General features: G+C 34.3%; 1 protein-coding gene across 1 annotated transcript in view; it reads right to left on the reverse strand.

Moving 5' to 3' along the window:
* Positions 1–12332: 12332 nt before the first annotated feature.
* The window catches only part of LOC127878455 (CD109 antigen-like), a 34413-nt gene continuing 29073 nt past the window's right edge, over positions 12333–17672 (reverse strand). Inside the window, exons 27-35 of the mRNA XM_052424981.1 lie at positions 17460–17649; positions 15338–15498; positions 14884–15048; positions 14662–14724; positions 14133–14242; positions 13664–13814; positions 13327–13429; positions 12731–12831; positions 12333–12431 (exon numbers count right to left, since the gene is read on the reverse strand). Of these exons, the coding sequence (XP_052280941.1) occupies positions 12411–12431; positions 12731–12831; positions 13327–13429; positions 13664–13814; positions 14133–14242; positions 14662–14724; positions 14884–15048; positions 15338–15498; positions 17460–17649 (1065 nt within the window). The 3' untranslated portion in view covers positions 12333–12410. The remainder of the gene's footprint in view (positions 12432–12730; positions 12832–13326; positions 13430–13663; positions 13815–14132; positions 14243–14661; positions 14725–14883; positions 15049–15337; positions 15499–17459; positions 17650–17672) is intronic.

A 17672-nucleotide genomic window follows, 5' to 3' on the forward strand; every position in this document is an offset into this window, starting at 1 on the left:
TATACCGACTTCATTGGAATACTAAAATTAAATAATAATACATCATAATAATAAAACACATGTCAGGGAATAAGCCATCCAATAATATTGTAAACTTTTTTTTCGGAATCATAATGAACTAAACCAATTATCATAATGAAATTGACGATTCACAAATGTACATACAACTGCATGTATATCCTTTACTTTACTAAGCTGTTAAATAATGTACACGAAAAAGGGAAAACAAGACCTCCTTTTCGGACGTGAGCAATAGGCGGAAATTTGCACTGGTTTGAAATGTACCGATAACAATTTTTTAATAAGTTTGACATGTTTCTTTTCCAGCTGCTGTATCATCAGCGTCCCATTCACATAAAACCACGCCATCTGTGCACATTTTAAACCGAATTAAGACTTATTGCTTTTGCTATATATCGTACTCAAGCGCAGAATCATCAATAAGAACAAGTAAACAATCGTAGATTACATACACAGCTTTCACTTCCCCAGTGAGTTCGGTATCCGATGTCTTTCCGTACGATGATAGGGCCACGATAACTTCAAATTTGGGAAGTACTTAAACAAATCGAGTGTGTATATTGAATCATTATTTGTTTCAACTGATGTCCAATTCGTTTCCAATTTTGCAATGTGTTAAAAGGAAGTCCAGACATTGTGTTCTGTTACAGTTCATTCACTATGTTGATTATCCGATTACTATTATACGCGCTTAATTCAAACTCAGATACAAGAATGGTCCTATTTAAGTAGGTGTAATGCTCCTCATATAGCCTCGAACATAAACAATATTTGTTAATCGTTCAGAAAACGAGGCCAAGGAACGTGTCCAGACATTCAAATAAAATCAACGATGGAAATTCATAGACACATAGATGTTTTATCTTAAACTACCAATCGTGTGCTGTTAAACAAAACGTCCATAGCTTGTTGATAGTTTTATGCGAATTGTCTCACAAGTTCCTAATTCTGAAATTAATATAAACAACATGGCCAATTGTGTATTATCATCACATAACCATGATATTTAGTGTGGCATTGGATTCGAAAATAATGAAAGAATTCCAGTATCTACTTAACATTTATGTTCTTGATATCGACTCGGCTAAATTTTTATACGGATGTTGATGAGTCTCATGTTTAACACATCGCGTAATTATGGTATGTATAATTTTAATCAAAACATCTATAAAAATAAACACGAAGTTTTAATGTTTACTTTTTAAAATGTGTGTTATTTAAATATAGCGTCGACAATATCTTACCATATTCCAACACTTCAAAGTAATAGTGTTCATTTCCATTCTTCATCCCCTGTGAAGTGTAGACATAACACATGAATTATTTAGATTAGAATATGCACTCAATCACTGTAGTATTTGTTTCTCATGCAGATACGTAAAAGCAACCGTGGCACCTAAGTGTGTTATAAGTAAATAACACTCTTTAAATAATTAAGACCAACGTTTGCAAATTCGTAACGCATGTTAATTATATATTACGAGGGGACGAGATAGCGTCTAAAGTAATATAATTATGTAAATAAATGACGACCTACAGCAACTTGTACTTGTATCCGATAGCTTCCCAGCACAGGCATATCAGACAAAGGCAGACTTCCTTGTATCCCATCGGGTTTTAAATTATCCTGACCCATCTTCTCGTCGATTTTATCATTTCGTGGATTCTGCCAAAATATTTATGAAATTGTATATTTTTTTCTTCATTAATTTTCGTATAATTATAATATTCACATTTGTTTTGTTTTATTTTTCAATGTATTTTTGGTGTAATAATGTATCTAAATTTTCTCCATTTTCGGAAGAGTTACAAACAGGATCGTACAATGAGACAAGACAAACTATAGAATTTAACTTAATACAATATTATTATCTACATGTATATAAACAAAAGTGGAATGAATCAATTAAAAATGCACGACGTTATTTCACGGTAACGTAAACTTCAAAATTGTTAAGTTCATTGGAACTATTGTACACAAAATTTATCATATTTGTAGGAGTTACAGAAGCAGCAAATTGTTATATAAGTTTACTTCCAACAATATACAATATATAAAATATACAGGCAAGCATCAGTAAACAAGCAAACATGATATATTTGACAAAGATGTACACTTCATATATCATTGTAAATTTTACAAAGGTATACATTTCATAGATCCGTATGATATAATGAACTCATAAACATTACAAAATGAGGAATTGGCTGCGAAGCGGGTTAAAAAGTCATTGTGTGTAGTTTGACAGAATGGAAAAAGAAGCTTGTTACTTATGCTAAATATTACTTGTCAATATTTGTCATTTTTTGAGCTGCTGATCATGTCAAGACTTAAGGATGTAAAATAATATGTTAATGTCAAATATATTGGTTAGAGTAAGATATGTAATGTTATACGTACAAATATTTCAATGTCCAGAAAGCTCTTGGTTGGTTTCAGTGAACTATCTATGGCGAAGACTCGATAAAGAACTAGAAAGGAAATATTAACATTTTGAAATTATTACAAGTCGAAATTCCGCATTTTAGTTAACCAGGATTTGACAACGGTGCTTTCATATTCAACAACATATTATTGGCAAATCGAATCCGCTATAGTTAATAATGGTTTACAATATGTTAGGAACAGAGACATTTGCTATGACGATTAATATTACAAACTCACAAGGATTAAAATCCTGTCTTATTATATTCAACTTCAAATAGAAAATCTAGTCAAAAGTTTTGCTGTGCACTGGGGATCAAAGTCTTGATTATTGTTTTAAACCTATACATATATATCAGGCTGATTCCATTGAAAGCCAAAGCAGTGCCAAGGTAATTGAGACGTTCACAAGATCTTTACCCTATACGATCAATGTGTTGATGCCTATGAAGGACATCAATATAAATCTCCGACAATGGAGATCGAAGTCAGGACGTTCCATACGCCAACTCAAATACTCAACAGCGACCGTTTCATTTTTTGCTATACACTATAGTAGCTTAAAGTGGCGTGTATTAATGTTACCTGTGTCCCCTGGTTTGTATGCAGCCTTGTCCGTCTGAACGAAGATGGCCAAAGAGCGCGGATTACCGCTAATAGTTGTTTCGTTTTTAAAGTTAACAGGACCTTCACCCCATACTTTCACTCTATACTGTGTCCAGGTGATATTAAGCGGCGCCTGGTGGGGAAAAAATAGCACGCTCTGTATATGTACTATACATTTAAATGTGGTAACTTTCATCACAATATGTCACAACAAGACCTTCATAATAGCCAAATAAGGATGGTATTTTAATAAAGTATGCCCCGTGAGTAGGAAGCTGTGGCCACAGAGGTGGAGGCAGGGGAGACAACCTCACAGGACGGATCACAAGATGGCAACCCTGACGATGTGTCCAACCTGCAGCTGGCCTGGGAGATGCTGGAACTGGCCAAGCTGATCTACAGCAAGGATGAAAGCAGGGAGGCCAAGTTGAGAGCAGCAGAATCACATCTGAAACTTGGCGAAGTCAGTCTGTAGACAGAGCAATACGAAGAGGCCATTAAGGATCTAAACAGGTGCCTGAAGATCTAGAAGGAGCTCCTGGAGGCCGACAACAGGCTCCTTGCTGAGACGTATTACCAGCTGGGTCTGGCCTACTGCTTCAACAAGAACTTCACCGAGTCCACCGAGAGTTACCGTGCATCCATCAGAGTCATTGAGGATAGAGTGGCCAATCTCAACAAGGTCCTGGAGGCAGCCGAGGAGGAAAGGGAGACCTCGTACTTTGACCACCCGGTGTACAAGGCAAAGAAGGAGATAGGGGAGCTGAGGGAGATCCTGCCAGACATCACAGCCAAGATTGAGGACGTGGAGGATGAGAGGAATGACCTCGGGGACCTGAAGAACCTCGCCAAGGAGGCCCTGGGTGGACTCAGCTCCAGATCTGAAGACAGGGAACGCAGGGAAAAAAACGACGCAGGAGACACCCCCAAGGAGGACGGACGTAGGGAACAAGAAGAGAAACGAGAGGAGGACATGGAGACGAAGTCCTAAAGTGAGTTGTTCCGCCAGTTTTCTCGAAATGTTTTCTTCGTAGACCCTCGGCACCGTCATGATTGCTTCACGCAGGACATTGTGCTCAGATCATGTTGGACCGGAGACGGAAGCCACGTGCAATGATTGAAGAACATTATTATTATGTACATATTGAGTCGCTGTAAATTCTTACCCCGTTCCTTTGATGAATGTTTTTCATTGTTTTCATGTTCGTTCAGCAAAATAGAAAAAGTTCCGCATCAAAAAAAAAAAAGTATGCCCCGTGATGGGGTCTTTCTCAAATCGGATAATTTTTAGAAGATATTTGTAATCTCGGCATATTGAATTGATTGGGTGCAAATTGCTTAATGATTTATTTACTGAATAGCATAAAATGTGTAAGAATTCATTTGTATAGTCTTCATATATCTTCATAATAATATCAAAGTTTCGTTTGGAGAAGTATATACACTAAATCTACTTACGGCCAACTCTAAAACGATGTCTTGAATCGCGCCTCCAGACGCTAAAATGACAACGATATGTAATGCATATTAAGAGAAAATTTTATTAAAATTAAGAAGTTTCACCATTGATGGATTTGTTCAGGTCTTTAAAACGCAATCGGCTTTGTACCATTGGCACTTCTCCTACACGAACACATCTATAATGTTTTCTACAAATCATACACAGTTTTATATTTGATATGTTTACCGATTTTAAGTGTGAACCATTTAGTTGAAAGTTTACAACACAATACATCTGAAAAATCATTCCGTTTCGTTAACAGACCTTAATCAAACTTAAGTGCTTACTATATGGACTTGCCGACCAAATTATACTATACGCTCACATTTGTAGGCAACAATTATTTTTTAAATCTTGGACTCTGTAAGTAAAATGAAACATGAATATGTTAATTTATGTGGTATGTGATTTCATTTAAAGGGACTTGTTCAGAGTTTGGTAAAATATCGATTTTCCAAATCATTGGCATATATTCAAAAAAGAAAGTACGCATTATGTTAAACCAAGCCACAAAGCGCTCTTAACTGAGAATTATTTTTTAAATATTGATTCATTAACGCGTAATCTTTATTCCTTACCGGTAAAATAATTAAGCCTTTCAACACTTTTCCTCTATGATTTGGAAAATACGTCGAGTTCTAATTTGTTTTATGGTTATTTCGGTATTTAACATGAATGTTTTCGTGGTGCAGTGGGATAGCGTTGGTTTTGGCGTCCAGATGACCCGGTTTACAATCCCGGGGATCGCTATATTTTTATTCAACCTTTTTCTTGTTATTGTAATTACTAAGACTATTTAAACATTATTGATTTGTAAGTAAACATATGTAATGCCATTTTTCAAAAATATAACAATCTGTGAACAAGTCCCTTTAAATGATGAAAACCACTCAAAACATAAAACAAGATTCTTAAAAAGTTAATGTAAAACAAGCTGTTAATGTGATGTTAGTACACACCGCACTATAATCATGAACAAACTGTCGTTGATACTTTTGTTATATGGATTAGAAAATGAGGGGCGTACATAAAATGTGTGCCGATATCGCTTTTCTAATTTCTTTGGTTCCCAATAGCGGTGCGTATCTGGCATTCTTTCACGAGGTAACGCGTTCTTGATTTTCGATTCAATTGCAAAATTAATGAAATGTATGGTACACTACACTTTTTTTATAATCCTTGACTTGATAGCAATTAACACGTTTGTGATTCAACTTATTTACTTCTTATATCCGGGATAATTGAAAGCATATGTAGCCCATGTTTGCGTACATTTTATAGAGAAATAACGTTTACATACATTTAATGCATTGAATTACATCAATTGTTCTAAATTATGCAACGATTACGCGTTAAATGTACGTTATAAATAGATTACACAACGGCTATGGTGTACCATTGACCCGTATAAGCACACGTCAAGCAAATACTGCCAATAAATAGTATCGTAATACGTTAAAAATATTAGCAAAATACTGAAGCAAAATAGGTAAGCCAACTAAAATAAGTACTTGGTCCCAAAAGAGGAAATTTCCCTTCTTTGTTGCCTGATGGCCATAGCTTCTTTATATCGCCGTACACGCGTTCAGGAAGCGTGAATGTATTTCCAGGACCCTCTGCATTGTCATAAAGCAAGACATTTACAAGTACATGTGACTGTGAGAGAATTATACGTATACAATAATGGTTGAAGCTCAAGGTTATGAAAGCAACCAAATATGCCGGGCGTCAGAAAACATAATTTGTTAGCCTACCTAAATTATATTAGAGCCTTATTTTTAGGGAAAACACTGATACTTAGCTTTTGATTTTGCGTCTTATTTATTAAAATCGATGACATAAAATTCAAACTCAATACAACAATAGACCTATAGCATGCCTTTCTGCATGAACACCACAGTAGTTATAGTTAGTCAGGCTCGATTGGTCATTGTCGATTCGGTTACTACTACTGTTCCCCGGGTACTCTTAAGTATACTTAAATGTACCCCTGGGACGGAAAATATACTTAAACGTTCCCGGGAATTCTATAAATAAATTTGTCATTGTTGTTTTTTCTTTAAATCAAATATATTCTTGTTTATGTCAACATTTGGTAAAATGGCTTCAATCATCGAAACTCATACTTAGAAAAAAAAATGAGGCAGGTTTTGTTCAAAGAGAATCATGTTTCGTATCCGTAGCGAGTTTTACGACATCGGATTTTGGGCGGGAATAAAACTCGGGTCTAAATTGGCTGAGTACGTTTAAGTATATTTTTCGTACCCGGGGTACATTTAAATATACTAAAGAGTACCAGGGGTACATTAAAGTTAACTTACGAGTACCCGGGGTACATTTAAGTAGTACACAAGCCAACAATGACCAATCGAGCGTTACTCAGCTAACTTAAAACAAATGTAAATTGTCATTGCGTATTATTCTATTCGCACATCTGGGAGTAGAAACTGACACTGTTTTAAAAAGTGATTTAAATCTCATATCAGGCTGTATGCAAAAAAAATTATGTTACAACTAAACCACTTAAAACGTACTTGTTGCGGATGATGTTGTTTTGGCTAGCGAATCATTTTGCCAAGTTAGTAATTCAGCAGTGACCGTTTCACCGGACAGAGGTTTCAAGAAGTGAACTGCAATGCGCAGGGTGGCTCCTGCACGAACGGTGTTCGGAACCAATACCATATACGTACTGTGTAAAAAGAAAGTACAGCTCGACATATTATCTTCATCACAAATACCCATTTGCGGTTTGTAAAAAAATTTGGTAACTTGTAGATTTTACACGAACGCATAATAGCTACTACTTACTTTTCAGCGGCTATCGGTGACGTAAATATCCATAGAACTACGAAAAAAGTAGCATACATGGTTAAATCTTGATATGAAAACCGACCATTATAGCTTTGTGAATTACATGAGGCTTTATATATGGGCTTTTGAACTCATCTACAAGCTGAAAAAGTAAAACTTTATGTTGTCCGTGCCTGGTAGCGGAAAGGTGTTTCGAAATCATGGTAACATCCTTAATCGTATTATAATTAACGTATCGAGCCGGATATAGCATGTTCAATCAAATGTTATTTCTTTCTTAATCTTCAATCTCGCAATAACGCAGCGGTGCTCGGTAATGTGAATTTAATTACAGATGTTACAACTGCGTTACCACAAAAAGTCACCAAGGCGACGACGAACATCAAGAAAGAACGCTACCGTTTTCTGTGTACATCAAAGCCTGATACGTATTGTATATGAGTTTTATTCGCGGTAATGAAATGCATTAAATCTCACTGAATAACCCTTCTAGTGATCCTGTTCAAATGCGAAAAATGAGAAGTGTTTACAACAACCAATTTAACCAACATTATAAATGTATATACATGTATAAACTGAGTAACGCTTTCGTATACCCCTAGTGATTACCTGTAACACAATACATGTTTATGTACTTTTGAAACATGTTGTCAGTGTCTCAAAATGTCAGTTGTCAAAAAAATACATAGATTCAAAGAAGCAAAATAACACACCGTAATTAAAACATTAAGAAAATATCGTTTCCATAATCTTAAATAGAAATCGGCATTTTTGTAAACTACGTGTATAATTTACATTTATTAACGTATAAAATGCACCGTGAATCTATAAAGTATGTTGTGTGCATCGTAATCGCAATTGATTTTTTTCTTAAAAGTCCCCGTTTAAAATCCAGGTTAATGAAAACTGCGTATTCAACTTTTTATGGGTAAGATGTTGAACTTTTCCAAATAATATTTTTTTTTATTTAATATATTAAAATGATACATTACAAATGAAAATATGTGAACATATATCATCTTCTGTACTTGTTCCACTTTTGTATGGCAAATTGTATGGACAAAGTCTATTTTATTACTTCCCAATTATTTATGTTTCCCTTAAGAAACACACTACGTGTGTAATTGGTGCCAATAATGATACTTTTTAGCAAATAACACAAATAAGTGAGTAAGTACGGACGAATAAACGAATTGAATATTTTGCATTGAGCTAAACTCTAGAATAGAAAAGCTTCTAATTTCTACACAGGGGTTTTCCTATCGAATTATAACAGTTAAACGATTCAAAATTAGCTGTGAGGTGAGGCCTAACAAAAAATATGTTTGTTTCCACTGACATGGCCTTCAAAATTAGGGTAGGCAGGTTGGCAAATAATTTTATTTTAAAAATATTTTTTTTTAGAAATTGTCGTACATGTTGCATCTTCTTCTCATTTTTTGTGTACAACTGTATGCACAATAAATTGGATGATTTATGTAATGTTATATGGCTTTATTTAAATGCTTTAATGAAATAAAAACTTGCTGTTCATTAATTTTGCATTTGTTGCTTTCCTTATTTCCGAGTTTAATTTTGACTTCTGGCAACGGCTTTAATAGTCCATTTTATGACCAATAAAAGGCATAACTAAAGTCGTAGTAAGCTTGACCCTCAGCGTCTTTAGAGATTTAGTGTTGTATATCATTCTGTTCCTTTGGGATCATGGACTATATACTATATTATTTATAATTTATAATATATTAAATAGCCCAAAAGCCATGCTAGGGGGACCGCGAGTGGTGTTGCATGTAACATTATCACCATGAACAGACCCAATCAAACTGGATGTGCTATTATATTTCTTGGATGCAGTTTATGCTTCCAAAGGACCACATTTTCAGATTATATTATGTACTGGTGTCGTGGGGTCTATCTACTATGGCTAGCGCTGTCCCAAAATTTCTTTGAGCCAACCAGGTTTTTGTTTTTCGATGCGCGAAAACTGGTTTTGAAATAATCATATATACATTTACTATCAACTTGTTTATATTTCTTTTAATGACATAAAGGGGCATATCACATATCATAATGTTACATACATTTTTCAATATAGAAATAATTAGTATGGTACTTGTCAAAGTACAAACATAAGTTATTTTATAAATGTACATTTAATAAGGGTGTCGATTGTTCCAAATTTGGAATCCTGAAAATTAGGCCGGGGGTCTTGGAACCGCAGCCGCAGGAATCCAACAGGGAATAAAGGCAGATCCCCCACCCAATCCAGAGCCCTTACTAATTGTTCTTTTTGACAGTCTTTCCAATTGTATTTTTAGGTAAATACAATTTAAAATATTATAAACCACACCGTCCGTATCACCGCATGTGGATTCGTCATTCTTTTTCTTCTATAAAGAACTTCGAAAATAAATTATAATCGACGAAATATAATGTATCCTAAAACGACAGTCCGAAAAATTGTACGCGTTTGCCACATTAGATAAAATGTGCAAATCGTTTGACTGCAGACATTGCAAAACCTAGCAAATATACCATTTGGTTGACATATTGCTTTACAATAGCATTTTTTGTGGGTAAAAAACAACTTAATTATCACCTTTTAATTTCAAACGATAATCGGCAAAAAGGTGTAACATCGTCGAAATAGAACTAATTATTTAATTATCATCCGTTAATTCAGATCGATAGTCGGGAGAAAGGTGTTAAGTATTCAGCTTAGAAATAATTTATTTATTGGTACGTCTCTTTTGATTTGTTAATCTTTAAATACGACGTTTGCCATCGGCCGCTATATTGTTGGCAGACGACAAGATCAACTGACTGTGTATTCCAAAAGTACAGTGTCTGCGCATGAATGACCCAATATTATGTGTGAGCAAACTTATTGCTGATTGGCCAGCTACCACGTGCGCTACAATAACAATAAAAATGATAGTTAACGTAGACAAGTTTATTGAGCGTCGCCGAAAAATACGCGGTCCGATGTTTTTCGAATTTAGGGCTAAAAAAGATTAGGACCGGCGGCAAAAAAAATAGGTAAGGTCGGGCCACCGGAAACAATCAATTATTTGTGTTACGCCTGATACAAGAGATAAAACAATTCTTCAAAATAAATATGTGGAAGTTGCAGCCATTTCGAAAAACAATACAAAAGCCAACCAATCGTCGATTTGGTGGTAATACAGTTCATGTATTATGTTGGTTTTCCGATAAATGGTTATTATTAGTGTTTGTGTCATTAGGATTCCCGTATTGCGCAATTAGCATTCACTTTTGAAGGTATCGGTATCAATAGATACAGAGAAGGGTGTTGAATTGCTTACACATAATAAATAACGTTTTGTAGATTTTCTTCTTTAAGTTTTTGTCAGCGATAGCATTTCAAGTGGAGTGAATCTTCGTGCGTATCTTAGTTAGTTCCGTGCGAACCAATCGTTCTTGAGTAAAAACGTTATTAAACATACTGAAACATGTTTCCAATTACATAAACGTAATAAAACGATCATTAACTGGTGTTTAAATATATTGTATTGACAAGTATCAAATGGACTACACACTTAATACATTATTTTACGAGGTTTGTGGGAACTTTGTAATATAATCATGATAAACAACATGATAAAATTATCAAGACTAGCCTTATTGGCCCATTTGTCAAGATCTCACGATACTGAGCTTTTGTCCGAAGTAGTGTTTCATCCTGCTACTATTGAGTACATTATACAGATAAAATGGTGACCGTATAATTAAGTTGATATCCGGGTGTAGATCATGAGACTGCGATATCCAGTCAATGTGTATTCCTTCTCGCCAGCTAACCACGGTATCATTTGATCCCTGAACGGTATTTGACATTAGTCATTAAAACCTCTGAATGCATTTAAAGCAGCGGTATTTACAATCAGATAATTTTTTGTAAACCAGTTGAAAAATAAAAATGGTCCGACAAGTCGTGGCGATTTCGAAAACAATGGTTTTTTGGGGAAAACGGAAACGTTTAGGGCCACATTAAGTACACTCAAATTGAAAACACTTCCGGCTGTTCAAGAATTTTGGGGGAAAAACAGTGGAAAACTGTGGAAAGACGTTAGCATCCTCAGTAAATTTAAAGGCTCGCCCAATTTCCGATTCCTTAGCTGCACCAGATAACCCGTAGTTTCTCTTTTTCAACATCAACCTTTTATTCTCTATATTCATAATCGCATGACTGTCCTGAAAAAGCTATACAATTGATGAATATCGGACCTTTCTACTCAAATTTTCTTTATATATTTAAGATTTTAAACATGTTTACTTCCAACAAAAAAAAGAAAAGTAAATAACAATTTTTCTTTCTTTCAGAACATCCTTAATTAAGATTATTATTACATAAGCCTGAGATATATGCATGTAGTTAGATTATTATTATGATTATTTTGTAGTAAACGTGAATATAACTGCATTATTGATAATGTTTTCTTAAGCTTTGGCTAGTGCAAAAATGAAATAGCGCAAGTGAAATTGTACAACTTATATGTTTCGAATATGTAGTTACACATTATAGGGACGAGTTTTAAAATGTCAACGTGACAAGTCTTGAAGACAATTCTTAAAGGTATCATTACGGTCGTATTAATGTTTATTGTGTGCGTCAACCTAACTGGGTAAAGGTAAGCCGCTCGCTGCCGTCAAACATATGGCACAGGAGATAAATAAAGAACATCCATTTTCAAAAACCTGCGTATGGCAATGTGGAGCATTTACAAAACATTAACTTCACGAATAGTCAGTATGTATATATGCAATTTATTATACTCTTTACGATTTTCGGCTCATAACAAACTGTTGCTAATAATTAAGAAATTGAATGTCGATCAAGGGTATATAGTTGTCTAAAATGATACGTATATGCACGTTTTAAAGTCCATTAAATTGTCAATTCCAGATTAGATTAAAAATTTAAAATAACAGTTTAAATAACAATCCTTCTTTAGACATTTTTTATTGAACTTGAGGCATTTAAGTACATCATCAGACATAAACCCCAAAACTGATATACTGCATTTATGCGGCGACTCCACAGTCCTGGAAAAAGATAAACAATCGATATAAAATCTTGCTTCTCCAAGAATGTACGTATATGAAAAACTTATTATGATAATTTTTTATGCCAAATTGATGGAAATATGTTTGGATTTAAATTAGATTTTTTTTAACATTATGAATGTGTATTGACTTATTAAATTCATTTGATATTACAAATAATCACACGTGAAATGTTTCATGCGCAAATGAATTTTCTAAAATATTAAACATTTGCAATCAACATCGTCTTTTGAATTTTCGTTTTTGAATTGAATATAATGTAAAATAGTTTGCTTAACCGTTAGTGGAACCATATCTTGGTCACAGCATTCTGGACATACGCTGCACAGCCCGGCACCTTGCATGTTCTTGGGTAGATACTGCTTTATGGCAACTGTATCTGAAAAGTTACATTTGTTTATAGATGTGTTCAATGTTCGCATTAGATGTATCTTTCCGACTTGAACGTTGGGTATACCTAAATAGTTGAAGAAGTCTACATTTGCTCTATGTTTTGATTACGAAATAAAATAAATTATTGTAGATACTGTCGTGAACCTCATCTGACACTCACTTTTTTAATATATTTCAAAAATCCACACTTGTGATAAACTACAACGATAATTAAAATTTAGAACTCTTTTGAGAAAAAATCTAGTGAGTCGACAATTCAGAAATACACGGACAAGTATATGTGTATCTCACTCAACAAATATGTATCGAACAATGTTTACGATTATATTTGTTTTCGATTTGGTAAACCATTCGGAAACTAAGAAAATAAATTTCTGGAAGGACATGCATAGTAAAATAGATTGATTAATCTGTGCACGTTTGAAAGGCATACCCATAAGCACGTGCCATATTACCATAGCATATCACAGACTGTACTTACCAAGATCACTGAGAGAGTAGACTACACAAGTAGCGGGTCGAACACCCACCACAACAGAAACACGACTCACTGGAACGTCCACGCAAACTGCTGTCTTTGTCACCTTATAAGTAAAAAAATGGAAAACACAGTGATCCTGCACATTATGGTTCGAAAATATTTTGTTACACAGAATTACAAAGGTATGAGTATTGAATTTATAATGTTGTACAAAAAGAGCTTTACATGCAAAACAACGAAAAAAGAATCATCGATGTGTTGATTGTTTGCCATTTATATTCAGACCAATAGGAAAATAACTGCTTGATGATTATTCTTATGATATATGTCAACATACCCCCGTAAAATAAAGAATAAGTCTGCCTTTGACGAATTGCTTTTTCTTAAGAAGGTCTGGAACATCGACTTTTTCCATTTCTGGCTCGAAGCCAGATATCATGCCGATGTCATAGATGACCGTAGTGTTAGCATGTATAAACACATTGGATCTATAACACCAGAAAGTGGTAGTCATATTTAACTATTTGTTATTTACATTTATAATTGTTGAAGATATTCGTGTTCTTTAACAGCATTCTTATCTGTCAGATATGTTGTTAAAGAGTTCTATTGTTATCAAATGAAAAGTTGTGTTTTGCTCAATGTTACCTGTAACAAAAAAACGAATCACGACTCATACTTATTAATAGTTGAGATCGTATCTGGTTGATGATCTATGATCAGGAGTTTGTTTGACGTGCCTCGTTTGTTCGTAAGTTATCATATATTAATTTGTATCGTTTACAAAGTGTTCATATGTAACTTACGACGCGCACATATTCAAGGTAAAGCTCCTCGTAGTTTCGTTGCGTGTTGTAAGCTCAATAACAAATGATGGGGCGCGTTCGTCTCCTTTCAAATTGTAGAATTGTATGATCTAAAAACAATTTTCGTAGAAATCATAAATGTGCAGTGAAAGAAAACATGTATGTATATTATTACTATTATTTTAACCATACTGCGTTTTAAATAAATATCACATGCACGTCAGATACCTTTTTAAAATTAAAATTTATTTATTAGTAATGGCAGACATGTAAATTTAAACTCAACATAACATTGTTTATATATTAAATTTTATAAAAGAGTGATTGTTCACGAATATTTATGGTAGATGTTGCATAATATAAGGGCTGCTCTTTAAAGTTAGTTCGACCTGATGCCAACACACGATACCCGGCTTCATTCAATTACTGAAGTTTTAAGAACAAAAAGTATGATGGCAGTTTTGTCCTGAACTAGCTTAAACGGCATTTTCATAACTATATTATGCATATACTTATCATCAAAACTTACGTCAACAAGGGCAAGACCCGACCCATTTGCCTGGATGATAATTTCATCGACCGCACTTGGAATCTATGAGGCAAAAAGCATGAGGTTTAATTGTTGCCTCTTTGAAGCATTTCATGATATCGCGTATTATATAGATAATTTAACCTTTTTCACTTTAGAAATAGATAATTCATTCAAAATATGCATCAAGCACCGCCTGATTATTAAACAAACACTACGTACGTTAACAAATTGCAGAACATCGTGGTTTTCAGAATTTAGAGTCAGCGTCGATTCCACTTTCTCTACCCCGCCTGTCTTGCTTTTGATGGCCAACGTCAGGTCAACAACCTTCGAGTAGATAAGTCTGGCAAACTCCGTCAGGGCGTGAAGGCCAACAATCGTGTCCTTTAAACCATTATATAATATTCATTTAAATACAGCAAAACACGTACAATAAACTTTTGTAATGTAACATGATATGCAAGTTCTATCCGTATTTTATTCGTATATCATTTTTCTTGGCACCACGAACATAAAAGTTTACAGTCCATCTTGAACCGCAACTCGCTTTTCAATTAAATGCGTTGTTCTTCTAGATTGTTCCAATTAACATCACAACTATTATCTTAAATTCATTTTTGAAATATAACTTATAATGTATACGGTATTTAAAAAAGATCAATGTGCAAAAAACCTGTACAGAAAATCCACCAAAGGCATTACGCTGCAGCACAAGCCACTTTAGGATAAGAAGGCCGTTGACTCTGTCATCCTTGACGCTGTACGTTAACAGTGCATAGGCGGTAGTTTCGATATCCAACGTGTTAGAGGGCGTCTTCCAATGTTTGCTGTTGCCTATAATATATTTTAGGCAGTATTGTTTCATGCAGGCCCGTAGGCAGGGTCTTTAAAAGGGGTGTGCGAATTTTCCTAGAAAATTTTGAAAATGAAACGTAAAATCCTGCATTCTGGTGACTTCTTATCTGTATTTAGAGACTGAAGATATAGAGCATTTTTATATGAAATTTCAATTTCATGGACCATACTCAGTGATTGATGGACATGAATATGATATAACATACATGAATTCCCGACTACCGTTTTTCAATAACCACCTTGTTCGATCAGTAACGGAAATACACTATTTTATACGGTGTTTAACACGACACTAGTATGCGCGCACACTCTTTGTTTACATATGCAACAACAAAATTATATAGAGGATATTTGTTGGATCCGGTGGATTATCGATTTTAATTCACGAGTGATCATAGAAAATAATATTTTCACGAGTGGCGCAGCCACGAGTGAAAATATATGTTTTCTATGATCACGAGTGAATTAAAGTCGATAATCCACCGAATCCAACAAATTTTCTTTTTATTTAATGCATTTTTCACAGTTTATATACATTGTTCAAGAGTTTAACTAACGAATTTTGCTGGGATAATGACGTCATTTCGTCAAAAAAATGACGTCATTTCACAGTAAACAATGAAAATTATCGATAATTCTCACCGATAATTTTCACTGTTTGAAACAGTGAAATTATCAGTTTTAATTCACTGATATTTCTCTATAAACCACCGGAAAGCATTAAATAAAAAATATTAATCAACAATAAAAACAGTACAAAATATCATTATTTATTGGAATCTTTTAATCTTAATAAAATTGGTGTATTTCACCATTCCAAAATTTTACCATTCTTAAATCAAGCAAATTAAACGGAAATATTTTACTCTTTTTTCAAAACAATTGTTTGTCTGCTACTATGGATAGTACCAGAGACCTAGCATTGCTCTAAACGTGCTAATAGTGCATTGTGCAACAACCACTGATTAACAAAACTTTGTCTTCTCTAATCTGCATCAATACTAAACAGAAATCAAAATGGTATAACTGGTTACTTTTATTTTTTTAAACTATTTTTAACCAATTACTTATCTATTTCAAAACAAATATTAACATATAACAAATAAGGCTTCACAAGACACAATAACCACAAACTGCTGGCCCTATTGCCTCAAAGTCCTTAACAAAAAGATGGACGTATTTGCCCATTATGCTCAAGATCCGTCACAGTTAATGAACATTAAACGTTAACGTCCACCTTAGCATATGTTATAACGTTTTAAATTCATTTTAACAACTGTTTAAGAGTAGGACATATTTTCAAGTTTCAAATTTGACATAATAAAACAATTAATTTTATGGTGACCTGTCGGTAGCCTATTGAATTCTACCTTATTGTAACGCTTAAATACGCAGACTCACTGCATTCCGGGGAAAAGAGAAAAAAAAACGTTCTTGTGTCAAATCATAATGGCTGCAACTTATAATACAATTTTTACTCGTCAAAAAATATTGGGTGCGAACGCACCCAACGCTTCCCCCCTGGCTACGGGTATGTCATGAAACGTGCAAAACACTGTAAAAACGTGGTAAAACACGTAGACGTCCTCAAAAGTTTGTTTTCGCGCGAATATGTATAATGATGAAGTTTTGAGAGTTGTTGTCGTGAAAACTCCTTTTCTGAACTGACTTCTTAAAAAAGACATGCGCATTTGTCATGTTTTGCCGGCGTAATACCTGTGTAAATGTTAGTTTTATTCGCAGAGATTCATCATACGGGTCATTTTCCTACACAGTATACATATCTAGGGTATGAACTTACATAGTTACAGCATCTAATTCATAGAATACGTCATTATTTGTATTCCTCTTTAATAATATAGTTTGAGGACTGTTTTTGTGTTTCTTTAGCCCCAAATTGCGTTATTGTCCATTTAAATGGTATTCACGCGTTCAATTACCTTCAACAACCTTATTAGGACTGGACTCAAGCTGTTCTAGAATTGTGTCCGCTGCATTTTGATTGTTCTTTACGAGCGAATAAGCACAAATAGCCCTTTCATAGTCCTCTTTTAATTTTGGAATTTGTTCGATCAGCTGAGTGGTCGTCTTCGTTATCGTTTTAGTAATGTTGTCGCTGACTGCTTGATCCTAAAAGAGAAAATAAATTCTTC

This window comes from Dreissena polymorpha, chromosome 4, assembly GCF_020536995.1.
Source record: "Dreissena polymorpha isolate Duluth1 chromosome 4, UMN_Dpol_1.0, whole genome shotgun sequence".
Classification (NCBI taxonomy): Eukaryota; Metazoa; Mollusca; class Bivalvia; order Myida; family Dreissenidae; genus Dreissena; species Dreissena polymorpha.